The sequence below is a fragment of the Pseudocercospora fijiensis genome, assembly GCF_000340215.1.
Source record: "Pseudocercospora fijiensis CIRAD86 unplaced genomic scaffold MYCFIscaffold_8, whole genome shotgun sequence".
In the NCBI taxonomy this organism is placed as follows: domain Eukaryota; kingdom Fungi; phylum Ascomycota; class Dothideomycetes; order Mycosphaerellales; family Mycosphaerellaceae; genus Pseudocercospora; species Pseudocercospora fijiensis.
The window spans coordinates 670355-695673 of record NW_006921539.1 but is presented as its reverse complement, the minus strand read 5'-3'; the positions used below and the strand labels follow the sequence as shown (position 1 = coordinate 695673).

The 25319-nt window shown below is 52.4% G+C and overlaps 13 protein-coding genes across 13 annotated transcripts; 8 read left to right on the top strand and 5 right to left on the bottom strand.

Moving 5' to 3' along the window:
* Window positions 1-728: 728 nt before the first annotated feature.
* Window positions 729-2576, top strand: MYCFIDRAFT_79743 (uncharacterized protein; the record flags this gene model as incomplete). Its single annotated transcript, XM_007931743.1, has 5 exons — window positions 729-1250; window positions 1304-1379; window positions 1439-1787; window positions 1852-1939; window positions 2436-2576. The coding sequence occupies 5 exons, from the start codon at window positions 729-731 to the stop codon at window positions 2574-2576; spliced, it is 1176 nt and encodes a 391-aa protein (XP_007929934.1).
* Window positions 2577-3434: 858 nt separating this feature from the next.
* MYCFIDRAFT_57809 (uncharacterized protein) lies at window positions 3435-5054 on the top strand. The gene is made up of 4 exons (XM_007931565.1): window positions 3435-3644; window positions 3823-3921; window positions 3986-4533; window positions 4591-5054. Exons 1-4 carry the CDS (start codon window positions 3516-3518, stop codon window positions 4727-4729), a joined length of 915 nt encoding a protein of 304 aa, XP_007929756.1. The 5' UTR covers window positions 3435-3515; the 3' UTR covers window positions 4730-5054.
* A 68-nt stretch (window positions 5055-5122) lies between these two features.
* MYCFIDRAFT_57812 (uncharacterized protein) lies at window positions 5123-5941 on the bottom strand. Its single transcript, XM_007931566.1, has 3 exons — window positions 5621-5941; window positions 5436-5557; window positions 5123-5346 (listed from the first exon to the last, which is right to left on the bottom strand). Exons 1-3 carry the CDS (start codon window positions 5873-5875, stop codon window positions 5280-5282), a joined length of 444 nt encoding a protein of 147 aa, XP_007929757.1. The 5' UTR covers window positions 5876-5941; the 3' UTR covers window positions 5123-5279.
* Window positions 5942-6271: 330 nt separating this feature from the next.
* On the top strand, window positions 6272-6586 carry MYCFIDRAFT_143260 (uncharacterized protein; the record flags this gene model as incomplete). Its single annotated transcript, XM_007931742.1, has 1 exon — window positions 6272-6586. A coding segment is annotated over one exon (315 nt), but the record flags the coding sequence as incomplete, so codon positions are not given.
* Window positions 6587-6725: 139 nt separating this feature from the next.
* On the bottom strand, window positions 6726-8623 carry MYCFIDRAFT_50987 (uncharacterized protein). Its single transcript, XM_007931533.1, has 3 exons — window positions 8452-8623; window positions 7045-8174; window positions 6726-6994 (listed from the first exon to the last, which is right to left on the bottom strand). The coding sequence occupies exons 1-3, from the start codon at window positions 8456-8458 to the stop codon at window positions 6905-6907; spliced, it is 1227 nt and encodes a 408-aa protein (XP_007929724.1). The 5' UTR covers window positions 8459-8623; the 3' UTR covers window positions 6726-6904.
* Window positions 8624-9300: 677 nt separating this feature from the next.
* On the top strand, window positions 9301-9821 carry MYCFIDRAFT_142521 (uncharacterized protein; the record flags this gene model as incomplete). The annotated part of the gene is made up of 2 exons (XM_007931741.1): window positions 9301-9679; window positions 9736-9821. 2 exons carry the CDS (start codon window positions 9301-9303, stop codon window positions 9819-9821), a joined length of 465 nt encoding a protein of 154 aa, XP_007929932.1.
* Window positions 9822-10281: 460 nt separating this feature from the next.
* MYCFIDRAFT_190160 (uncharacterized protein) lies at window positions 10282-11634 on the top strand (the record flags this gene model as incomplete). The annotated part of the gene is made up of 4 exons (XM_007931740.1): window positions 10282-10335; window positions 10554-10710; window positions 10760-11268; window positions 11419-11634. 4 exons carry the CDS (start codon window positions 10282-10284, stop codon window positions 11632-11634), a joined length of 936 nt encoding a protein of 311 aa, XP_007929931.1.
* Window positions 11635-13305: 1671 nt separating this feature from the next.
* Window positions 13306-14223, top strand: MYCFIDRAFT_198984 (uncharacterized protein; the record flags this gene model as incomplete). Its single annotated transcript, XM_007931739.1, has 1 exon — window positions 13306-14223. One exon carries the CDS (start codon window positions 13306-13308, stop codon window positions 14221-14223), a length of 918 nt encoding a protein of 305 aa, XP_007929930.1.
* Window positions 14224-14241: 18 nt separating this feature from the next.
* Window positions 14242-15123, bottom strand: MYCFIDRAFT_212137 (uncharacterized protein). Its single transcript, XM_007931738.1, has one exon. It carries the CDS (start codon window positions 15049-15051, stop codon window positions 14437-14439), a length of 615 nt encoding a protein of 204 aa, XP_007929929.1. The 5' UTR covers window positions 15052-15123; the 3' UTR covers window positions 14242-14436.
* A 116-nt stretch (window positions 15124-15239) lies between these two features.
* MYCFIDRAFT_167022 (uncharacterized protein) lies at window positions 15240-20074 on the bottom strand. Its single transcript, XM_007931737.1, has one exon. It carries the CDS (start codon window positions 19348-19350, stop codon window positions 15259-15261), a length of 4092 nt encoding a protein of 1363 aa, XP_007929928.1. The 5' UTR covers window positions 19351-20074; the 3' UTR covers window positions 15240-15258.
* A 455-nt stretch (window positions 20075-20529) lies between these two features.
* Window positions 20530-21528, top strand: MYCFIDRAFT_101037 (uncharacterized protein; the record flags this gene model as incomplete). Its single annotated transcript, XM_007931736.2, has 3 exons — window positions 20530-20793; window positions 20849-21211; window positions 21325-21528. Coding segments are annotated over 3 exons (831 nt in total), but the record flags the coding sequence as incomplete, so codon positions are not given.
* Window positions 21529-22994: 1466 nt separating this feature from the next.
* Window positions 22995-23408, top strand: MYCFIDRAFT_34795 (uncharacterized protein; the record flags this gene model as incomplete). The annotated part of the gene is made up of 1 exon (XM_007931462.1): window positions 22995-23408. A coding segment is annotated over one exon (414 nt), but the record flags the coding sequence as incomplete, so codon positions are not given.
* Window positions 23409-23461: 53 nt separating this feature from the next.
* Window positions 23462-24681, bottom strand: MYCFIDRAFT_212136 (uncharacterized protein). The gene has a single exon (XM_007931735.1). The coding sequence runs from the start codon at window positions 24669-24671 to the stop codon at window positions 24078-24080; it is 594 nt and encodes a 197-aa protein (XP_007929926.1). The 5' UTR covers window positions 24672-24681; the 3' UTR covers window positions 23462-24077.
* Between the last annotated feature and the right edge of the window lie 638 nt (window positions 24682-25319).

Here is a 25319-nt window from a genome sequence, read left to right as displayed (position 1 = left end):
TCCTAATATGCATTAGAAAGTGCGTGAGTGCAGAACGTGCTCGAAGCGTGCGTGGCGGCATCCCTGATGAGATCGGCTCGAGGTTGGCGAGTAGTCTCACAAGGCGTCGGGCAGCAAGAGCTCAGCTCAGCATCAGCATCAGCGATGAGATCAAGCATACCCGGCATATCGAGCCCAATATCTGCGACGCGAAGGATCGCAGCCATGACAGGGTTGCTAGAAAAGACTGCCATCTCTCTGTGTGCGGCCTGCCTCGAGCCGGCTTGCTGTGCAACATGCCGAGACTTCACGCGTTCGCGCTTAGAAAAAAGAGCAACTTCTGAAAGCGTATAAAGCATGAAGCGCGCAGGGTTGTTCACATATTGCCGAATGTAGTTGCGTCGCGTAGTCGCGATCGCGGTCGCCGTTTCGCTCAATGCCTTCGCATTCTTGCAATGGCAAGTGCGATGAGTCCCTTCCCAGCCAGCGCCAGTCTCAGATGTGACTTCTCTTGCAATGGAATGGTCCAGATTGCTCCATCGCTAACACTGTGTGACCCACTGATGGCTTCTAGGATTTGTGCGACGGAACAAGCTGGTCCAAAACGTCGGTGAGGATTTGACTACTGCATGTCACTTTCGTTACAGCAGCAGCGATAATCGACGACCGGTCGTGGTCATACTACACAGGTAGCATTCTTTCCCGGCATCCTGGTCAGTCTTCTGCATTTACCCAATGATCCCTTGCCGATGGATATCAGAGAGTGGCTGCAGAACACAGCCGACAGGGAACCACCAGACGAACACGACCACCCAGGCTTCCCTGAGTTCCTCAAGCCGCAGCAAAACGCGAACCTCCAGAACGTACGCACCAAGCATCGCTTGAAGAGAAAGCGCGCATCGAGCGATCCTCCTGGAGGAGTTCAGGGAAAGGCTCGTCTGAAGTGGGTTCAGGCAGCGTCCAGCTCCGATCACGTACGGCTTGCACATGAGGATACGGCCAGTTCGCACAGTACCAGCAACTCTTCGCAAAGTCGGAATGCTAGTGTCTCGGCCTTCGCTCGGCTTCCAGTCAAGTCCTATGAACGTCGCGCACGGCATAAGACTAAGCCTGACCGCTATGATGCCAAGATCAAGAAGCCGCGCAAGGATCACGAGAAGAAGGACAAGTCGAAACGTCGCAAGAGCCACCGCAGCGGCGACGGGGCGCGTACGGCTGGACTGATTCAGAGCTTTCAGCTGAACCATGGTCTGAAGAACGAACGTCTCACAGTGAGTGTCCCAGTTGGAGCATTCTCGAGGCGGTGTGCTAAGATGATTCCAAGCTGCGACCTGGAGCGAATGGAGGCATCTTCAAGCATGGCCGTGCATCTGCGCCGGTGGTGGCCACTGGTGCCGGGTGTAAGTGTAGCTGGTCACCATGATGATGGAAGTTACACTTGGTCTGACGAGAGCATTAGTACCTGATCTTGTCTTCAACGAGATGAAATTCTTGCAGAGACCAAGAGAGCATCAGGACGAGCTGCCACGGCGCGAAGCAAAGAAGCCGATCAAAAAGAGTCGCAAGGACATTCGCGATGAAGAAATCTCTGCCTATTTCAAACGACCGGGAGTTGCAGAGCAAAGTGAAAAGGATGCATCGCACATCGCTAGTACAAAGGAACCAGTGATCGGCCAACCTGAGGGGCGATCAGCCAACGTCGCTGATGTAGCGCCGCCGGCTGAGGCAGCTTTTCTGGGCTTCGGAAGTAGAGGTCCGCAACCTGAGCCTTCCGGAGCGCACAATACTAGCAAGTCATACTACACTTGGTCGGAGTCGGATCCCCCGCAGCCAAAGGCTTCTCAGAGACAAGCAGAATCTCGTCTTCACCAGTACGAGCGCAAAGGAGACGGCAAAGGTCAAAGGCGAACACTGGCAGACGCAGTGCACAATCAAACGCGTCAGTCTCAGCAGTCACGTCGTAAGACCCTCCATGGAATGCATCAACGAAGATCCAGTGCCTTTGAGTCGTCTCAACCTTTACCTGTGGCTGAGAGCCCGGCTCCTAGACGACGACACACTGACTCTGCCTCACATCTTGGCTCAAACTGTTACCATACTTCTGACATACTGAAAATGCGGCGACCGAAGCCAGTGAATCGTCTTTCGTCTTCTACGAACCTGGTTCAAAAGAGAACTCCAGTGATAGGGGGAAAAGAGAACGATGATCCAAGAACGGCCACACCCTCGAGCGACATCCTGCGCAGCGCGCTGAAAGCCATCAACAGGCCTTGTGAAGAAGACAACTTACAGTCTCGTCCTGCGTTGGAGCTTGATACTTTGGATGGCATTGGCCAAAGAGATGTCCCCGAGTCCACGGACAAGCAACCGATTATTTGTCCTGGTCCCGGGTTCGTTGGACGAGCAGATCAAGCTCAACCAGTCTCCCGATCGACCCATATACCAGCCCCACACAGAGGTTTCAGTCTAGCAGAGACAAGGTCGCTACCTCAGCGGCAGGGACGTGTAATCCGGCCTATTTCGACAAACATGTGTCGGCCCCAGCCTTTGGCTTCATGGCAACCGTCACCAGCAACGACAGGGCAAGTGTCTTCTAAAACTTTGGGAAGATCGGTCGCCGACGATGACATGCTGGATCTTCTTCCGGCAGACCACTTCAATTTCCTGGATAGCAGACACATCAATGCAAATGCTCATCGTGCCGAAGACTTGGTGCGAGGACTTGCTTTCGACCGGGTTCCGAATTTCTACAACGCCGTACCTGAAGACCCCACGCCTCATGTTGGCGACTCGGTGTACGAAGAGGGGTTCGAGGGGGATCCCGTTCCGCTAAAGTCTTGGAACGAGGAACTCTCGACGATACCCGAAACTCTTGTTCATGAACCTGATGGAGCAATAGTTGAAGAGGATGCTTCCAATGACTTTTCAGCCTTTTGGAGGCCAAACAGATTGTATTGATATCCCAATATTGACGATATTCCCTGGCAAATGACGACAAATGTACTGAGTATATGTCTCCCATTGATTCTGCTACCATTCAGTTTCAGATTCCCCAGCCTGGCGATGTTCATCATGTTGGCATGTTCACATGCTCTCGGCCGGCTGCTCCGTGCGCGAGCCGCCCGAGAACAGTCCGAAAAAGAAACATCCAGGGCTTCTCTCCCATCACCCTCGGTCCACTGCATCGCCGCCGGCAGCATCCTTTCCATATTACGATTTGTATCTTCGAGCTTGCATGCATGAATCCGTTTCGCCTGCACACCGCTCCTAATCTAACGAGCGTGTTGAGACGCGCCACTGCCACTCGCCTGTCGAGCCTGCCAGGACCATCAGGACCGTTTGTGAGAGGAAGCTGGCCTACATCGGCAGGTGTAACGTCCCGCTGGTTTTCGGCACGAGTAATGTCTGCGGCGGGACCTGGTGGTGGGGCTGGAAACGTCAACAACAAAATTATCCAAGCGAACAGTCGGTCTCGACAACTGTACGACCACCTTTCATCACATACATCTTCTGCCAATTCATACAGTACCACGACCATGGCACAGACTTCACTTCCTTCCCGCGGCGGTTTTGATCCAAAGGCCGCTGCCGTCTACACTCCTCGCAAAGTTGGAGCCCCACACACTCTTGAGCACAGAATCTACATTGAGAAGAATGGCGTTCCTGTAAGTGGGAGATCTGAATGCATTGTGGTCGGAAACAAAAATTGCATTGCCGGTCAGCCAGAGTCTCTTTTGACGTGCTGGAACAACTGCCTCCAGAAATGCACGGCCTCTTGAATCGGCAATGCACTTTTACATGTTGTTGATTGTAGAATATGATACTAACTCCTGCATCTTACAGGTCTCGCCTTTCCACGATATCCCTCTGTATGCCAACGAGCAGCAGACTATCCTGAACATGGTCGTTGAGATCCCACGCTGGACCAATGCCAAGCAAGAGGTGTGTGAAGAGATAACTATACCCCGCTCACCAATTGCATGGACTGACATGGCGACCACGACAGATCTCCAAGGACGAGGAGCTCAACCCAATCAAGCAAGATACCAAGAAGGGCAAGCTGCGATTCGTCCGCAACTGCTTCCCACACAAGGGCTACCTCTGGAACTACGGCGCATTCCCACAGACATGGGAAGACCCAAATGTCACTCACCCAGAGACCAAGCAGAAGGGTGACAACGACCCACTTGATGTCTGCGAGATTGGTGAACTGGTTGCCAAGCCAGGTGAGGTCAAGCAGGTCAAAGTCCTCGGTGTCATGGCTCTCCTTGACGAGGGCGAGACCGACTGGAAGATCATTGTCATTGACGTGAACGACCCGCTTGCCCCCAAGCTTAACGATATTGAGGATGTCGAGCGTCACCTTCCAGGCCTTCTCCGCGCTACGAACGAGTGGTTCCGCATCTACAAGATCCCAGATGGCAAGCCAGAGAACCAGTTCGCTTTCTCCGGCGAGTGCAAGAATAGGAAGTACGCCATGGATATCGTTCGCGAGTGTGCTGAGGCTTGGGAGAAGCTCATCACTGGAAAGACTCCAAAGGGAGAAATCAACCTGTAAGTCGCCGATGTCGGAGTGAGATGTGAGGATTCTGAAATTGACATTTCCTGCAGCACCAACGTCTCTGTGCCACACAGCCAGGACCGTGTCGACCCATCCAAGCTGAACATTCCAGCTCACGAGGAGAAGGCACCAGCACCAATTGACCCATCTATTGACAAGTGGTTCTACATTTCTGGAGCTTCTGCGTAAGGCAGATCTCCGTAGTGTACAGCCATGCTAATGTCGTGGAGCAATAGGTCTTGGTTTTCGCCGGACTTGTTGAGAGAGGTTCTCAAAGCGATGTTTCCTCACCTAATCAAAAGAAAAGAAGACTCGGAACGTATTAAACGTTACAAAATGCATGTACTAGAGATGCGGATGCGGAATGAACTTGCAGGTGATGATGTTGTCAGTGATGATACAAGCATAGAAAGTGATCATGAAAGAATAGCATGTCTACCATGCAATTTGACATGAGCGCTGGACCCTCATGCTAGCATATCGGTCGATAAGTGTCTATAATCTTGACCGCCAGATCTGCCGTCGTCTCAATGCTTTCTTTCGTGTCAGGCCACCACTTATCCGCGACCTGTTCTCATAATTATCTGGTCGCGGATTTCGCGGTGATGCGGTTCCGTCCCTAGACGCCTACGCATCTCGGCCAATCTTCCCATGCCCTTGTCGCCCAACCGTACCGATATGCTTCTTCGCGCGGTGGATCATCTCTTGCAACTCTCGTCTCGTCATTTCGAACTAACATCTAGTTGATAAAGTTGACGCAGAAGAAATGCAAAATCATGCTCCCGAAAACGAAGTCCGCGAACGCTCTGTTGTAACAAGATAATTCCACGTCAGTGAAAACCCCCATACATCATCGCCTTGTGTATTCCTCTCCAGGTTGTTGATAAATACGTACCTCTCATGCGAAATCTTCTCAAAATCCTTCTGATTCTCCGGATTCGTCTGCATTCTCAAACTCGCCGTGAGAACAAATTGTCCTACTGTTGCGCTGAAACCTGAGAGGAAGGCGTTGAAAGGCTAATCATCAAAAAGTCAGCCTCTCTCTCTCTTTCTTTCTCCCTCTTTTTGTTTTTGGCTTACGTAGTTCCCAGCCAAAACGCAATACGCGAATTGTAAGGCTCCGACGAGGATTAGGAAGGCTAGGAAGAAGTCTATGAGTTTTACTCTTTGAGGAGTGCTGGTGAGGTAGTTGTTCCAGATTCCTTGGAGGATTTTTTGGGCGTTTTGGGCGGTTTTTATGGAGGTGGGTGAGGCGCGAGGGGTGGAGGGTTTGGTGGGTTTTGGGGGGTTGGGTTTGAGGGAGGCGCTGGGTGAGGTGGATTTGCGTGGTGGCATGGTTGTTTGCTATTGCTGTCGTGGTGTCGAGGTGGAGGTGTTGAGGATGTGGTTCATTTGGATCGGATTCAATGCTGCGCTGCTAGGGAGAGCTCCAACCAGCTGGCTTGAGTTGACGCGCGCTCGGATACCGGCAAGCCGGCAAGTTTTGCCCTAGTTACTTTTCCCGGATCTATGCACGCTCCGAGGTATCTCGAGAGGTAAGCAACGACCATAGCACTCACTTAAACACCGCTACTACAACACTCATAACAAGCCCCCCTCATCGCGAACATCAGATCAGCCAAATACATGTCAACAACAAAACAACGCCAACCCCCTCAGAAGCAACCCATCATGGTACCTACCCCCCACCTCACCTTGCTCACCAACCCTCACTAACCCACCCTTCAGTCTCTCAGCACCACCGCCATAATCCTCGGCCTCCTAACCTCGGGCGGAGGAATCACCGGATACGTCCGAACCGGTTCCATCCCTTCCGTAGTAGCAGGCTGTACAGTGGGCGCTTTGTACTTACTGGGAGGCTATCGACTACAACAAAAAGCCGCATATGGAGTTGAATTGGCATTGCTGGCCTCCATCGTGCTCGCGGGCTCGAGTTTCCCTCGAGCGATCAAGACGGGATTCAAACCGCTTCCGACGGGATTGAGTGTGTTGGCGAGTATTGGACTTGTGCAGTTTGGGATGGCGTATGTGAATAGGACGAAGTAGAGATGGGGACGAGGAAGGGGTGGAGAGAAGAGGTGTTTTTTGTTGGTGTGAGCTGCGTGGGTGACCCAGGGAACGGCCGCGATTTGAGAGAAGAGACGATGTTGAGATGGTTATGAGGCAGTAGTCACCAGAATTGAGTATGGGATAATGTTTGTTTGCAGTCGATATCAACTTTGAATGTATCTTTCCGAGTAAAATGCTCATACTCTCGTAGGAGAGCCGATCCAGGTATCAGCCCATCTATGCACCAATTGCGCCGTCTCATAAGCGATCCTGTAGTAACCTGTGCTTCCCTCTCGCAGGGCTAATTACTGCTAATCATGACTTGCTGCTCGTGGTTGAGCTTGCACCCATGGTTTTCCGCTTCTCCTCTTCTGCTTTCATTTCTCGTACTTTTGCTAATACCACCTGCAAACAATTAGTATCTGGTATGACATGGAAATGCTGGCTGCGTTTACCTCTCTGAAAATTGCGCTCTTGGCCAGCTTGGACAAACTCCTCTTTCGCGTGGGTTCCCCTCCAGGCACAGTCAGCCTCGAGTTACCACCTTCACGTCCTCGTGTGGCTTGATCGGCCGCCGCGAGTGCGTCAGCTGGTACGTCTGCCTCCTGCGGTACGTTCTCCTCCTCGTCTTCTTGCATCTTGAGCGCCTCAATGCGGTTTGCGAGCTTGACGAGTTCGATGCCTTTTCGGAGCTTGGCACGAGCCAGGTATGCCTTGACTTCGGGAAGGAGATCGTGGTCTGTAGCACCCTTGCCTGCTATCCAAGGATCTCTGAGCGCTTGCGCTGTTGTTGCTCTCTCATGAGGGTCGGGTCTGAGCAGCGATTTGATGAAGTCCTTGGCCTCTTTCGAAACGTCCCTCCAATATCGGTCATGGAAAATAACCTTGCCGTTTTTCGTCTCTTCGATGAGATCTTGTAGCGATTCCGATCGGAATGGAGAGTAACCGCAGAGAAGCGTGTAGGTAATGACACCAAGAGACCAACAGTCGACTGGTTTACTATGACCACGCTTCAACATGACCTCTGGTGCAGCATATCCAAAAGACCCCGCCATGGTCTTGAGGACGCCTTCGGGGCTGTCGAGATGCTTCGCGATGCCAAAGTCTGCCAGTACAAGATCTGAATTCGGTTCGCGAGTGAGGTATAGCAGATTCTCGGGCTTCAGGTCTCGATGAACAACATCCTTGGAGTGAAGATAGTCGACGGCTTCCAAGACTTGTCTCATCGTCGCGGATGCGTCCTTCTCTGTGAACTTGCCCTTGTCGCAGATGCGGTCGAATAGCTCACCACCAGTAGCCAGCTGTGTGATGATGTAGTATTTGTCGCGCGATTCGAACCAGTCCACAAACTTGACGATGTGAGGATGCTGTAATGTTTGCAGCATCTCCAGCTCGTCATACACCATCTGATCATTCCCCTTGACGTTCTTCTTCAGGATAATCTTGACTGCGACCTTGCCCGTAGGTCCATCGGCCTCCTTGACAATACCGTAGGTGCCAGCGCCCAGCGTGCGGCCCATCTTATACTTGTTCTTCTTGTCATAGCTGTCGGGCTGGCCGTGCAGCTTGTTCAACATGCCTTGGACTGCAGTTTTAACAGTTAGCTCTGGCTTCAACGGTACCGCCCTCCTGAGGGCCTTCATTGTATTGTGCGAATGACAGACCAGGCATCTGGGACACGATGTTGGATATCTGTTGTAGGGTATGACGACAGATGAAACGCAGCGTGCCAGGAACAAGGGGTATGTAGGTGTATCAATGCGCTTAAGGTTGAAAGCGAGACAGCTCAATGCCCGCGGTCAGGGAGATACAATGCGAAGGGAAATAGGATAGGGAATGTTGTGTGCTCGAGGGAAACATACAAGACATGGCTCTTCTCTGGGCCGGGCAGGCGCTCCTGCGCGATTGCTTTGGGGGTGTCTTCTCGCGCTACACCGTGCTCTCGGGTGGGTGTTTCGGGGCAGTCGCGGGGTCGCCGCTGCGAATCGTTGCGATATGGCCAGTCAATATTGACTGTCAGTGGACTCAGGTGCGAGGGACAGGGAGAAGAGGTCTGACAGCTGAATCAGAAGCGCTCGCTTGCTAGAATGTAGGAGGTACAGTAGTACACAGAACACACTACACACGACGGGCCTCCAGCAGTCCAGCTCCAGCTCAGGCTACCGCGGGGCTGAGTCTGCAGACCAGACCAGTTGCCAGGGTCCGGGTCCGGACAGCGTGGCTGTGGCGTACCTCCGGATGCCGTATTCTATCTTGTACAGTATCGTTGTTCTTTCATGATCCAATCTTTGTTCCTACAGTAGTACCATCGATTTCAATTTTCGCTGTCGGGATCTCTGCATGCCGCTTCATTTTCACCCCCCCGTTTCTCAGAGCGTTCACCGGGAAACTTCGCGCCCTGCACAGCCACGTGCGTCCCCGCGCTAGATTAGATGTATTCTTGGAACCTCGAATTGCGCTTCTGCTTGTGATGCATGTTACCGCTTTGAGTCGCTTCCACTGCGTTTGCAAGGCAAAGCACATCGCTCTGTGACCAGCAATCTGCTGTGCTCACCGTAACCCGCCGCAACGAGCAACCGACCAAACTTGTAGCACCGCAAATCAATCCCGTCTCCGTCCATACCTCTCGTCTCTCGATACCACTCGTAACCTCGACTCGACACCGCAGGCCTCTGTTGAAGCGACATTCAAGACAATTCGACATGGCTGGCATGGCGAGCAAGCGCTTGCAGAAGGAGCTTGCAAAGTTGCAGGGCCCTGCACTGCCACCGGGTATCTCCATCGTATCTACGCCGGACTTGAAGGAGTGGCAGATGGATGTAGTGGTCCCAGACAACCCGCTTTACAACCCAGACGAGAAGTTCCGACTGCGATTTCAGTTCTCTCCAAATTATCCCATTGAGGCGCCCGAGGTCACGTTCATCGCTTTGAACGACCCGCCGCGGAGGATACCCATACATCCGCATATTTACAGCAACGGCATAATATGTCTTGACCTGCTGGACTCTCAAGGCTGGAGTCCGGTTCATAACGTCGAGTCAATTTGCATCAGCATCCAGAGCATGCTTGCGAGCAACACGAAGAATGAGAGTGCGTATTGGGGTTGTGGAGTTTTCATGGGAGAATAGCATACTGACAGTGGACAGGACCTCCCGGAGATGCAGAATTTGTGAAGTCTAATAGGCAACGACCTCGAGACATCAACTTCCTTTATCACGATCCGAGCGTATAGCGGAGCGAATCCTGGCACTGACAATCCCTCTGGACAGGCAGGCCATCCGTTACGACACATGAGAGGGAGCCAAGCTTCGAGCAAGTATTTGGCAACGGATTGGACCATGGCCAGACTGCATGCAGATTAGACCGATGTGAAGAGCGAGCATTCGAGCATGGCGTTGGTTGGAGCGAATAATAAGATGCCGGGTTCACCGGCACACGCATGTGGGGCGTTCATGGAGCTTTCAAACAGTATACCCATGCTTCTCAATATCATGAGAGCATCTCACTGCGAGAATTCCTCGAGCTGAGAGACTGATGGGAGTCACACATACAGATCGAGTAAGGGCGGGCTATTGACAGTCCCATGGCAATCAGCGATTCTCAACGAGCCCCAGTTAAGGCTTTTCCTGCACGCTATATAGTGTCTGCTGTCCATAGGGCTACGGTAATGCAGTGGTTGGAGCTGCGCATCCATGCAGTATGATACCGACCTGTCGAGTATACTGTATGTAATCAAGATCAATGCCGTTAGATCCCGCACTCCAAAATGATCTGCACCAGGAAAGAGGACCTCGGCACGCGCCTGGCTCCAACAACACCACCCGCACGTTGATCAGTCAGAGACACTTCAATGATGATTAGCTCGACTCTACATACCATGGCGCCAGCATGCCTTCTCTTTCGCCCGCATCCAAGGCAAGACCTCGTGTTGAATGTGATGTTGACTTAACTGACAACACTCCAGAAGGCGTTAGCCAACCTGAGATCCTTCGTTGCGCCGCCAACGAATTGGTATCGATGTCCACTCACGCGAAGGGCAGCAGTTCTGATCCTGCTCTTTGCTGACAAGAGAGGCGACCTGAGAGTAGTATTAACGATCAGATCGTCAGGCCTTAAGAACTGTGAGAACGAGCGATTTGCCAGCCAGCTTGCAGCGCTGACACCATAAAGATGCCGGACAAGCTGCTCTCCCAGGCGGCAAGTCGGATACCCTCCAAGAAACCCCATTCAAGGTTGCTCGAAGGGAGGCTTTCGAAGAGATCGGTCTACCTATGAGCGATCATCAGCTCCCTCCCGGCTACAGTGTCGAGCATCTCACAGAGCTTCCAGCAAATCTGGCAATGACTGAGCTTGGAGTACGGCCATGCATAGCATATCTAAAAACTCCTGCTCCATCGGCCAAGAATCAGAATCCTGACGCTGCTCGCGATATCCTGCCAAAGCTTGACGCAAGAGAAGTCGCGGCAGTATTCACCGCCCCATTCCAAAACTTCCTATTTGAGAAGGATATGGACCTGCAGACACGAGAGAAATTTCCGGGAGAGTGGTACAAGGGTAGCTGGCATAGTTGGCATGAGAGCGCGTGGAGGATGCATCAATTCTTCGTTCCCGTGCCTCAAGGAACAGTTTTCCTTGCGAGAAAACCTCCTTCCTATGCCGAACCTCGATCGCCGCAGGAAGTGTCCAAATCGAAGAGCAGCAGTAGCTCTCCCACGCCGTCTTCGTCATTGCCCAGTAAAGATCCAGCGTCTTCTAAGCAGACTCGATCAACTCTTCAGCCTCCTCTTCCGCGATCATTCTACATGAACACCACCAACCCTCTCGAGCAGCCGCGATATAGGGTATTTGGCATGACTGCTCGCATACTCGTGGATGCTGCAAGAGTAGCTTATGGAGAAGAGCCAGAGTTCGAACACAATAGTCATTTCGGCGATGAGGACATGATCGCAAAACTTATGAGCATTGGACGCCTGAGCTCTATCAAGAAGGAGGGCGAGGTATTGACACAAGAGATAATGAAAGAAGCAGCGAAGGCAAAGATATAGATGATGCCCATGTGTGATGATATATGAGAGCGCTGATATACATTTACTAGGAAACAGCTTGATCGCACTTCAGGCCAGATTTCAGATTTCTAATCGCACAAGCTCATCCGAAATTCTCGAATTCAAGCCTACTCTCTCTTAGACATTTGATCAGTCCATCAGTCCTGGCGCATATTATCTCCACACCATGACTGGGCAGAATCCTGCTCACACGCTAGGATTCGAATTCGCAAAGAGTATTTTGCGTTGGATCAATCGCGGCTTCACAATGGCGTTGAATTCACGTACAACCGTTGACGGTCAAGCGGAGGTCCCACCCGCGGCGGAGTACTTTCACTCCATCATGGACACAGCAACTCAGGAGACCATTATGGAACCCGCACGCCAGGTGCCCTTGGATGAAGTAATGTCCCAACTATGTCTTGCCGTCAACGATACACGCTACCCTTCACATCGCTTTTGCTTCAACGACCTTCCCCGCGAGCTTCGCGACATAGTATACGAGCACCTTGTCCACGACACAAAGGAGCTCCTCAAGGTCAATGAACAAAATGCCATACACATCGCCATACAAGACGCACCCATAGAAGCGATGCTCAACATCAGCTCCCGATTCTCCAAGGAGTACCTCGCATCCACCTTCCGCCGCTCCAAACTCATCGGAGAAGACTGCACCGAACTCGTCCCCACAAAACTCGACCTTCCCCCCGACGTCGAATTCAAACACATCGGCTGCGCCGAATTCAAACTGATCGCACTCTGCTGCTGCGACGATGCCGGGACCGCCGACTGCAATATTCTAGACGACATCAGAACCCATCGTTTGTGGCTCAAGGAGTTAGCACCGAAGTTGGTCGATATTCCGAAAGTTGAGATGTCGGTTCTCGTTTCTTTCTGTCCGGCATGGAAGAATTTTTTGCGGAAGGGGCAGAGGTGGCCTGGAGATTCTGAGTTGTTGAAGAAGTGCTGTGAGGAGCTTGAGGAATTGGTACGGGATTTTGGGGTTCCGGTTGAGAGTGTTAAGATTTATTATCATATTAGGCCGGATGGGTCCCGGCCGCAGCAGGCTAGATATGAGCAGATTAGGGTTGGGGATGGGTTTGGGACGTGGACTAGAGAGAGTGGGTGGGTGGGTGGAGTTTGAGGAGTTTGGGCTCGATTTGAAGGTGCTCGCATTGCAGGCCGTCCATGGGAGCATGTGCGGATGATTGTGATCAGGTGAAAGGACAGCCGCCAGAATTTACAGGTCATCGAGCGTGTAACGCTTGTGGAGTCATAATCGGAAAGATCGAGTAACCAAGTCAATACCATTTATCGAATTCCGATGCTCGAGACTTCACGACCTCGCCGCCATCGACTTGTGGCATTCGAGCCATTTGAGTCTATGCAGACAGATAGGACATGAAAGAGAAGGAGGGGACGAAAGGCAGCTTGAGCGGCCCATATTCAAAAAGCTGCACTTTGCGCACGTGAAGGAGCAAGCACAAATTGAGGCAAGAGTGATGCCTATTTGTGGGTTTCACATGCGCGGGAAGCCGCTCGCTGTGACGTGGTCTGTGGCACTCTTGCCCTTTCATTAAAAATCCAGCTCACTTTCCTACTAGTCACTTGCGAGAATTCCGAATTCGAGATCAACATCAGCATCTTCGAGCCTGTCGACTGCACGCGATCATGGCCAGCCCACAAGGAGCTGGCACGCACTTTGCTCTTCCACCCACACCGAAACCTGCGAGTATGCCTTCCACGGCAGGCGGCGCTGCTGGCGCCATCAAGACCGACCAATTGATGCCTCAAAATGTCGCTAACCAGAATCCTGTTCCAAACGAAGACCAGCCGTTCCGATTCATGGACTTACCGCGCGAGATGCGCGACAACGTCTATGTGCACCTCAAAAAAGATTCGAAGATTTGCCGTAAGGACGCGATAGAGCTATTCCTTGAGGCTGGACCACGCCTGACCCTCCTTCTGGTCAACCATCAGTTCAGCAAGGAATATCTGGAGTCCGTCGTCCGAGATGCGAAGCTTGTTGGGACGGATTGCGAGGACCCAGAGGCTGATGTGGAATCCATTGTCCCGTTCAAGATAGACGCGGCCCAGCACGCAGAATTCAAACTCGCCAGAGTGGCCACCTTACACTCGATAGCTCTTTGCAATCAGACTTGCCATCAGACTGCAGTCCACAACAAGTGCAACGCTAAGCTTGAGCTCGAAAACCATGTGTCGTGGATTTCGAGCTTGACTGTGGGCCTGTCGCAGCTAAAACACATTGAAGTTGTGATCATGGTGTGTATGGCGGACGAGAATACTTTGCGGAAGGATGCAGATGTAGAGTCCATTACGGAAGAGTGGCCGGTGGATGTGCGTGGACACAGTCTTGCGGCAGTCTTGCAGGAGTGTACGCCTAAACTCCAAAATGCGGCAACCACAATCAAGGTCTATTGCCGGAGCATGAATTCGCGAGAATATGGAGAAATTACATGGGCCGAGCTCGATGTGGCTAAGGCGTACTGCACCTGGACCAGTGCAGATGGCTGGACCGCGGGCGTGGGAAAAGGGCAGGGAGATGAAAAAGACGGAGAAACTGCTTGATATCCATCACAAAAGGGCCTGGTGGTTCTACGAAGCACGAAAGCGAAGATGCTCTTCCCGCTTGATTGTTGCGCAGAACTTCTGCAGAGGCATTAAGGCAAGGCTGAAGCACCCGAATGCCACGGAAGGACGAGGCAATATGTAATTCTGACCAGAGCCGGAATACAGCGCATCGCGCACTCACAGATATGGATTGCAAACAAAAACCACTCCTCAAACAAACCCCCCTCCAATCTCACTCCCTCTCATCCCCACCGCACTAATCGCCCACCACCTCCCTGTTTCGTCCCTCTCCCACTCCACCGAGCTAACCCCCGCCATCCTCTCCGTCCCACTCAACCCAAAAATCTCAATCTCCATATGCACCGTAGCCCTCCCGGACACTTCATCAATATCACTATCAATCCCTTTCAACTCCAACCTATACTTCGAATTCTCTTGCACGAGTTTTTCCGAGATGTTCATGTATTCATCCCAAGTTAAGGGTGAAGGATAATTGTCGAAATGGATTTCATGCGAGGGGTGGAGGTGGCATAGACTTGGGTGGGTGTTGGAGGTGGAGAAGTCCCGGTTGTTGATTATGTGTAGGCCTATGGGGGATGTGCGTTCGAGGAAGGATTTTAGGTCTAGGGGGTCGGTGGGTGGTTCTGTTCCTGGGATCTGGGTCTGGAGGGTTGATTGGGGTTGAAATTTTTGTGGTGGTGGAGGAGGAGGATGTGGTGTTGATTGAGGAGGTATTGTGGAAATTTGGGCAGAAGATGGTGTGGTTGTTGGGTTGTAGCGTCGGCCTAGCTGGTGGATGTCCTGGGCTGTGAAGTGATGTGCCATGTTATGCTATGCAGCAGACAGAGCAAACTGCAGGGAGTCGAATCCTGGAGTCTACGATGTCTTGTATATTATTTCCTGTTCATCAGCTGAGCTCTGAAGTCAGCAAATGAGGTATTCTCAGCCACAACGTAACTCTGGTGCTGCAGGTGATCCTTCAAGCCAAGTCCCTCGTCGCTCCTGCCAAGTCTACGCTCAAACTCGTCTTTCTCATTTCTGCTCTTCAGCTGCCTCTGTACATACCGGACATTGATACATACCCCTCATCGGCCTTCCTTCTCTAAACTCCTCATCAATGCAAACGCGATGATAGACATGGCGACAAGCAAACACCACTAATGCCATACGTCTGACTTCATCTCCATTATCGGCACTCACAGCAGCAGGCGTAGAAGGTATGGACATCTTGCCTTTGCTTCTGCGTCTAGCCTCTTCCCCACCACTTCTTTCAAGAGACTTTCTTGTCCGCTCCTTCTCACGTTCTTGCTCTTTGTGCATCCATTCGTCCCAGACCACTTCTCCTATTCCCGTACCCCAGGCTCGACGCTTGCAGCGCTCGCATACCTGTGAACGTGGGCGCCATCCGCGTTGTCGAAGTTCGTTGGCTCCACGGACATCTGTGAAGGTGTCTGCGTTGAGAAGCTCGTTGGCGAGGGACAAGACACCTTGCTCAAAAGTGTAGGCAGAGAAGATATCTTGCAGCACAGCACGAAGGTCTCCCAAAGAGGGTGCTGTCTTCGCTGCACGTGTGAGGAATGCTCGTAGGATGCGCAGGAAGCTCATATGATCAGCTTCTTGCCTAGGTTGTGGCGCATCGTCTTGCTCCGCTCGGAGATTGGGCGTCGCTGTGGATGCGAGGAGTGCTGTGAATGTCTGCTGGACATTCGCTCGCAGAGCAGCCGCCAATTTGTCTGTATCGAAAGTGTCTTCGTCGTGCGCAATGGGATATCTCTGGTAATGCTGTAGGGCCATTCCGACGCTTTGAGTCACTTGTACGATCACGTCAACAAGGTTTAGCCACAGGTATTCATCCAGGTCCAAGTCGTCCTCGTTGATGTCCCAGGCGAGATTGGTGCGTGGGCGGGGCTTCCTCTCCGCTGTAGCAGTCTGGCCGTGACACAGCCACAAGCCGACTTTGCTGTATTTTTCCAAGTCTTCCACAAGATCATCTGAAGTCTGCTGAGAAGCTGTGACATTGGAATCAGACGCGGCAGCCTCAATCAGTCCAGTGAGAGCACGCTGCAGGCTCTGCATGTGAAGGACGAGCCTGTCCATGGCTTCTCTAGCCAGTCCATCTCTTGCGAGAAGTGCAACAGCAGCATCGATCACTCCACTCTCTTCCATTGCAGGCAGAACCTTCTCTAGACGTAAGTCATTTGATGGCAAGACTTTGATGTAGTCGGCAACATGCGTAGGATCGTGCCTACACATGAGCTGCACATACTGCTCCACGAATGCCGGTTGCTGCTCGCTCGACAGCGGAGACGTACTCAGCTTGCGATCTCGTAGCAAAGCCGGCTCAAGAAGTGCTCTGAGGTAAACGAACAGCTGATGGGAGTCCGTGATTTTCTCTATGCTCGGTTGTAGCAAGTCTATGCATGCCGTGGCTAGAGTCCTCGATGTGAGGACCGTGTCGATATCAACCAAATCCTGTATATGCTCAGAAATGACCGCCTTGACCTCCTTGACTTGCTTCTGGTTGAGACTCGTGCTTTGGCGCAAGCAAAATGTGATGCAATCAAAGACGTCTTGCTTATCATCTGGATCTTCAAAGTATAGCTGAAGCAAGTCTGGGAACAGCTTCTCTCCGCGATACACAGACTTCAGCACTCTGAAAAATTTTGCTGTCTTTAGTGCATCAATCAGGTCCATGGTATTCGAGGGATGATACGCCGAGAGAAGATATTCAACGCTGAGCTGGCAGTCTTCTCGCAGCATTTCAAGGGGTGGTCGACACAATCTCTGCAGCACATTGTTCAGGAGTGTGCCTGTCAGTATAAGCTGGCCGGGATACTTGGGCAGGCTTCTTGACACGAAAATGTCAAGATATACAACCTCCTCGGGTTCAAAGTCGCCCTGTCTCATGACGTCCAGCATGATCTCGATAATTTGCTGCCTGCTTTTCTTCTTCCCAGCAAGACCATTGATCAGAGATGTGCCGTTGACGCCGTTTTCTTCTTCGGCTTCATTGAGGAATGAATCTTCGAAAGCTTCGTTAAGCATGCTCATGAAGCTTGCAGCGTCGAAGTGAAGCAGTAAGTCGAGATAGGGGAACGCCGGCTCATCTTCTGCTTTGGTCGCGGTCTTGAAGACCTTGTTACTGCCGCCAGGCCAGGCGACTGGGGTACCCGAAAACAGGTAGCCATAAAGGGCTGTCTTTGCGTGATACGCGTCATCGTCCTCAATGAATAATCCGCCTGGATATCTTCGGCCCGTCAGAGAGTATGCTAGATATGGAAAGACCTTCACAGCAGACTCGTAGAAAGGATTGTCGGTCAGGTCTTCGTCCTCGAAAGCACCGCTCTGCAGCAGTTTCACAAGTTGAAGAAGGTCAATCATGGGTGTCACGTAATCACGCAAAGCCTGCGTCCACACGTAGATCAATGCATCGTACAAGTTATGCTGACGACACAGAGTTGTGATTTCATCCAGATCGAAAGAGTGAGGCTCGAGCCTGCAAAGAAGTTCCTCGAGCTGCACTGCCTGGTTCTCATCGATGAAATGTGTAACCACAGCCTTGACGACATCTGGCGGTAGCGCCTTGACTTCTCCGCCAAGCACGTATGGCTCGAGAGTGGCCACGAAGACAGACTCTTCTTCAGACTCCTGGAAAGCCTCAAAGACATCAGCGAAAAGGTAGTCGAACTCCTTCATCACGATGCAAGCCTCGAAGCAGACGCCTGCCAATTCTTGCAAACGCTGTTCCCGTTGCTCATCTTGCTGGGCGAAGGTATAGTTCAAGGAGGCAGATATCATAGCCATCAATCGATCTCGGACTGTCGAATGTCGCGCATCGTCTGCATCAGGCAGACCGATTGTCACATTGTTCGCGCTGCCGGCGTAGTACTCAATTGCCAGTCGGATGGCAGCAATCTGGTCGCCAGCCTCCATTAGGGCAATTAGTCTATCTGCCCAGTTCGATAGAGTCCCAACACTCAGGTCATTGTATCCTAAGAGAAAGGTTCGACCCTTGTAGACCTTGAAGCTCATGTGAAACGCGTCTGCAACGACGCCGTGCAGCGACGGATCGTCGGAGTCGAGTTGCTCAACGACAGCATGAAGTTGTCGAGAGAACAGGTCTTGATGATATATGTGGCGATGAAGTAGGTCGATGGAATCTGTGACCTGCAAAGAGCCGTCTTCGACAATTAGAAGCCTCTGGCTGATCGTGAGAACACCAAGGACAGATCTGCCAATCCACTGTACTGCTACGATGGTCTCGTCTGCTCGCCATCGGCTTCGAGCATGAAACTCCAGTGATGGTGGCTTTTGTGCGTCCGCTGCAGAATCCGGGATGACCTTGACATCAAGGACTGTCAGCACATTAGACCAGCAGTAGACCAGCTTGGTATCAGAATTGCCCTTCCCTGCATCTGCACTTGAATTCTTGAGCTTCACAGCAGGAAACCAGGCCAAGCAGCCACTGAGTGTGCTATGGGGAGTAATCTCTTTCGGTCGAGCCGACTTGTGTTGCGTTTGAGCAATCGGGGTGGTGGAGACAATGACTAGCAGATATGGAGTGAGCAGAGCTGTGAGGCCCATCCCGTCTGTGCCCTGCTCCACATTCCCCAATGGAAGTGGCGAAAAGGCAAGCACTGAGCTTGGCTTCCGACTCCTTTCCGCTTGTGGATCTGCTGGTGGGTAGCGACCCAAAAGGCGAGTAGTCTTAATGGTCCTCGTGACAGGACCGAGGCCACGGGTAGCAAGATGAGAGAAGGCCATACCGCCAGCATCTGCGGATACTAAGGCAGTATGTCTAGTGCCAAGAAAGCCTACGTGAAGGATGGCAGCGTTCGCAAGATGGCCGTCTGGATGATTTGATTCTTGCAGCACACTGCGATCCATAGGCGATATGGTAAGAAATGGTCTCGCCGGTCGACTGATCTCCCAGGTGAAGATAGTGCCGTTGGCGTGCCCACTGGCGATTGTCGAATAGTCTGCAGCAATTGCCAGCGAGGTGACGGATCCACATTCCGTTGCTTTCGTCCCAGGGCCGATGATGATCTTCAAAGTTTGATGGTAGTCGAAGCCCAGAACGAGGCCTTTGGAGGTTCCTATCGCTATCAACGCAGATACGGCCATGCAGGTAGGTCGACCAAAACTCCGCTTGCCACTTTCGGAGAAAGCCTGACCGGTAATCTTTCGAAGCTTCGTCCATCTAATCACCTCCCAGGGAGCCTGTGGAGTATCAGTGGCCGAGTCACCGGCATCAGAGGAAATGCCTGACAGGTGCGAAGATATCGAGACCTGGCGAGAGTGTGGACTCAAGAAAGCTGGAGACTGCGGTCGAGGTGATCCAGGTGATGCCGACAGTTTCGTCTCAAACCGGCGTTCAAAAGGCTGCAAGGCGCCTGATGGCGTTCTTGACACAGGCCTGCGAGGTAGTGGTGAAGAACCTCGACCTGGCGAGGATATCAAGGATCCTGGCCGTGAAGGTGTATCATCGGGTATGGATCCAGAATCCAGCTGGCTTGGAAGCGGACTTCGCTGCCCAACAGGCGTCGAAGGTCCAACATCTGAAGAAGCCACATCTCTCGAGCCCTCATCTTGCTCTCTGCTGAGCTGTGCAAAGTCTTGGTCTTCCGCGAGCTCAGCAGTCTCTTCGTCTTCAAGATCAGGCTGGTCCGGTATCACACCCTCTTCCTCCGCCCATGCTTCGTCTTTTGCTTGCGGGCTTTCGAATTCGCCATATTCGATATCTCGCTCCGCAATCTCTTCGTCCTCTTGTTCTTCGTCCCCTAATCTGCCGTGATCCTGCTCTTGCTCTTCCAGTCGGGCTTCCGCATTGCGTACTAACACATCTGCCTCCACATCTTCATTGGTGCCACCTTCTTGGCCTTCTCCGACTATGGAGCTCATCGGTTCTCCCTTTTCACACGCATTGCTCTCATCACCCTCGCGTCAGCGCGGACCTGGTAGTTCTGCGTCTTTACGTCAACCAGCCCTTCAAATGGTGAAGCTACGCAATCCTGGTGGCTATGCCGCGCGGAGATCGAAGGAGTGCGGATTCGCGTGATTGAAGCACTTTTGACACGGCTACAGATATTGGCCGTCGCAAGAGCATGAAAGTGTGTGTACGATATGTGCAACCGTGCGACAAATAATGTGTAATTGCATGTGTGTTACTTCATCGCGTTGAGGATGGCTCAAGCTTCCCCAGATCCCTCAGAATCTCCTTCACAAGCGTAGCATCTCGACTTTGGATTTGACCTCCTACACACACTACATCCACTCGGAAACATGTCGGCCGCAGGTCCAGATCTACCGCCGCACCTACTAGCAAAGAGGAAGAGAAAGCAAGAGGAAGCAGCTCAAGATGAAGCAGCCACAAATGCCGGCGCAAAGCCACCCAAAAGTCCAGAGGAGCCAGAGAAGAGACGAAGAATGATGGGCCCTGCTCCTCCGCCAGCACCGTTGGACGAGAGACCCACAAAGCCAGCAGAGCCGTCAAGAGACACAAGAGAAGCAGAAAGTGACGATAGCGACGACGACTTTGGCCCAGCGCTGCCAAGTGGAGGAAACACAGTAGGTTTCTCTCGATGTAGATGTGCACCTCACAATCACATGCTGATTTATGTAGGGTGATGATGGTTCCGACGACGATGGAGAGGCTGGACCTCAATCGGCTGCTGAACCTGGCGTCGAGGAGAAGCCGAAACGAGACGACTGGATGATGATGCCTCCCAAACAAGACGACCTGGCAGCGCGCATGGACCCATCCAAGCAACGGCCCAAAGCATTCAATACAGGCAAAGGCGCTCGCGGGCCAAGCTCGACAGGAGACGACGCATCTTCATGGCACGAGTCCCCCAAACAGAAGCAAAAACGACTACAAGACGAAATGCTGGGAATTAGCAAACCTTCAGCATCAGGCCCTGTGCCAACTCGACCATCAAAGTCTGCCAAAGAAGAGGCCGCTCACCGGAACATTCAACAGCATGTAGTAAGTACAGTACACGTTGCTACTCTCATTCCCGTCCCAATCGTACGGGACATGATTTCCTCGGCGCAAAGCTCGATCCAAGCAGCATTTAAATCCTAACGCTCGCATCGCAGGAACAAACTCGCGGCCCTTCGCTGCTAGATCAACATAAACAGGCCAAAGGCGCCGAGGTGCAAGACGACGATCCGTCTAAACGCGCTTTCGACCGGGAGAAAGACATCGGCGGCAGTGGGCACATTTCTTCGTCACAGAAGAGACAGTTGCTGAACAAGGCGGCGGGTTTCTCTGGGAAATTCTCGGGGGGATCGTACTTGTAAAGTCTCGGATGCCTGTTCGTTGTCCGACGACGAGTACGAGGACTTGCTTCTGGAGATAGTCAAGCAATTATTAGCAAATCTCATAGCGCGGTTCTTGTCGATGCTTTTTTGGTGGCTCTTTTGTTGTTGCAGTTGGTATGGCCCTTGTCTCTCGATCAAGCCAAGCCAGGTTCGAATGCTTGTTTGCACCTGCGGCCTGCCCTGATTCTGGTCAACCATGTCGATTCTAATACGACTCGACGACGGGAGATGGTCTCACAACCATGACTACTAACAGAATTTAGAGTTGTTCCAAGGACATTTCCATGCTTCTTCTCTCGTATATAGAGATGTAAGTCCACGACCCGCAATGTCCATGAACCCCGTGGACCAAGGTGTTCACTGCGGCTCCCTAAATGGCCATAGTAGACCATCCTGCTTATACCTATATACTCCCTCTTAGGCTCTTACAGCTCGTTTTTAAGTTTTGAGATAATACATATTATATCGGTGAATGTTCGAGCGCCTTCCTTCCGAGTATAGGCAACATCCAACCCTCAGCGACCAGCGAACGATTTAGACCACACAGGACACACACCTGCACTGTTCCCTACCTTCCGCCAACAACTCCCCATACATTTAGCATATCTACGTTATACCCACACCTACAGTCGGTCCATTATGGTCCATACCACGGAAACAGCGGCTATTCTTATAGCCATGTGAACCAGCATCTCTACTCGTATATGTAAGAAAGAACCCGACCTGGAAAGCTTCCGTTCCCGAGCCAACGCCACGTGGCGTCGCGTTTTATGCATGTAACATTTAGCAGTGACAGGGTATACATACAGCCAAAAGTTATGACACCCACACTTTTGACTCGAGTTTTTCGCATTCCGATTGTAATAACGTTCGTATTGCTTGATGCCCAATTAAAGAAACCGGGTTCAACACAAAGCACACACCACAAGAGCAACATGGAAGTAGAATCGAGCAAAACGTGACAGTGAAGTCAATGCTTGAAGCGAGACCAGGGGCCAGGCGATTGTTGCTGTTGTTGTTTGTTGCCAAAATTTCTAGGATTTTTGTGTATGTATGAATAGCACGAGGCGGTGCCACTGCTGCTCAACTACCGTACTGTTACTGTAGGTGTGAACGACACCTTCCACAAGTACAGTACATGTACATCGCGACTTACCTACCTATCTATCGCATCTGCGTCGACTTACTCGTAGCTCGCGGCGCCGCGCGCCCTCACGATCGAAACAACAATCGAAGGTGTTCGGGAGGAGAGATGGCCACGGCGATGCGACTGCTCAGCAAGAGGGATGGTGGGGATGGAGCTCCGATAACAGAAAATACGAGCGATACCTACAATGAGAATTACCTGGAAGATGGTGAAAGCTGGTGGTGGTCTTCTGTACGTGATCCCACAGGCAAGATTGGAGGAGCATGAGATAACTGACATGAGACGTTCATTATAGAGCGGAATAGCATTGAGATACACGGTCATCTGCATAATATTCGCAAGCATATTGCTGTTCTTCCTAGGCGGCTACGTTCACGCAAAGAGACGACTGCGCAAAGGGTTGCCCTTGCTTGGATATCACCGATGGATGATGCGTCGCAGTGTGAGAGAAGGGCAGCAGTACCAGTATCAGCAGCCCGTGTACTCGGACCCGTATCAGGACGGCTATTCTATGCATGGCTATGCGCCTCCACCTCCGGCGTATCACAGATTCGATGACGCTCCACCTGCTTATGTTCCTCCACCTGCGGGCGCCAGCAAGGCTATGGCTGACCAGCACTACTACAATAATCCTCAGGCTCCACGAACCAGGAACGAGGGTGAGGGCAGGGAGGAAGCGACCATATCCGCCGCCGTGCCCGTGCCACGGTAGTAGGGGAGTCGGAGATTCGAAGTTGCCGCGTTCTAGAGCGAAGCATAGCATAGCAGGAGTCAGAATATGGTCATTGCGTTGGAGTTTCTGAGGGTAGAGATAGAAGTCTGAAGTACTTCCCCGGGTTGGAAGGGCGTGAGGCTGCTCGCACACACAGTTTGGATGAATCGACAGAAGATAATTGTGCCTGGCCTGTTTCAGATCATCAGAAGCGGCATGGGCACTGGGAAGAACGTTGGTAGAGAAGCGTCAGTGCTCAATAGCTTTTCTCCAGAAGACAGCTTCTATTAAACTTAATCCCAACGTCACTCCCGTGCATTGTGCTTCAGCATCTAAGCGAGATGTTCTGCTCCAGGTGCTCATGCGGGCGAGCCTACTAGTGTTGCCGTGGAGAGGCCGCGCACAAGCGCCTTGAGCGAGGCCCTGTCCGGGAGCTTGGGCCGGCAATAGCATGTGCTTGACATGCAAACCTCGGCACTACAGTGTCCAATGTGGTATCACGAACCCTGGAAAGTCGTTGCAACGTTCGTCAGAGTTCCATCTGTGGAATAATGAAACGTAGCAGATCATTGCGTGCCCCAAGACATTAGATGTGGATGTCGTTTGATGCTACAGTAAATTCCTCCACACTAGTCCGACTGCTGCAGGAACAGACGGGTCCAGTTTACGTTAGTCGCACGAGGACAGCATGTGGTTGACCATGTTGATGAGGTTTCGATTCTCCATAGCGGCTGCCACACGTTCTTTGTCGCCCAGCTGCTTGTTTGCTTCATGTGCAGAAGTGGAGGTGCCTTCTTTGATGCGCACGTCCAGGCGGAAGCGTGGTGGCAAAGCATTCACGAGGCGAACTTTGACACCCAGGCCAATGACAGTGGTCAAGGAGCAGGCCGAGGTCGTGGGCGTGATTAATACCTGGACTGAGCTGATGCGTGAGCGCGGAGAGGACGGCGGGAGGATTTTGATGTCCTCCAGGTTCACGACTCCCAGGGAGCCCAGGGTGAGGGGGTGCTCAGGGTCGGTAATGGTGGAGATTAGGTCGTAGACCTCCTGTTCATCAATTTCTTCGCGCTCTTCGTCGTCGTCATCGCTGTCACTGGGGTCTGACAGGATTTCTGCTGGTGATGTGGTGGCAGTAAGGCTGGGGTAGTGTGGCGCTAGAGCATCGAATATTGCTCGCGGCTTCGCCGTTGAAGGTGTGGAACGACGGCGGGACGGCAGGTCGCTTGGGTTGATGATGATTGGATTTGCGTTGTCCTTGTCCATGTTTGTGGCGATGTCGGGTGTGCGTGGTGGAGTGCGCGTGAAGGCGAGTCGAGTCTTGGATGCCAGAACGCTGCGGGCGGGCGGCTCTTTCCGGTGGCGCTGTGGCGAGCAGGGGCAAAGCACTGAGACGGCACTTCAGACCTCAGCAAGGAGACGTGCGCGTGCGTGGGCGTGTGCATGAGATGAAGGATGTGCATGTGCTGCAGGTGGAAGGTTGGCGCTTGGACGTGGTGAGTGAGAGCCTGGTTAGGTCGTGCTTCCATGCCCTCCCTGCCTTGCCTTGCCCTCCGAGTCCGAGCCACGTACCGTATTCGGAGGACCCCACCGCACCTCCACCACTGCAGCGTTCGTTGGCTGTGCTGTGGGCTGTTCCGCCCGCAAGACGAACAAACAGCTGCAGCGGCCACGAGCACGCCTCCTAACTTACTGTATGTACCTGCACGCTGCATCCTCCCTCAGCACTGAACCTTCTCCCGGGCGCCGCACCCACGGAGAGCACATGTCGATATATCCGAAGCGGTCGGAGGAGCCTGTCTAGAATGCCTGTCGCCATAGCGCACCCTAGCCTTGGTGACGTCCATTACCTCCGATGACTTTGGTCATAGAATATCCACCTTGGCCTTCTGGCTTCTCGTCACGTAACATCAG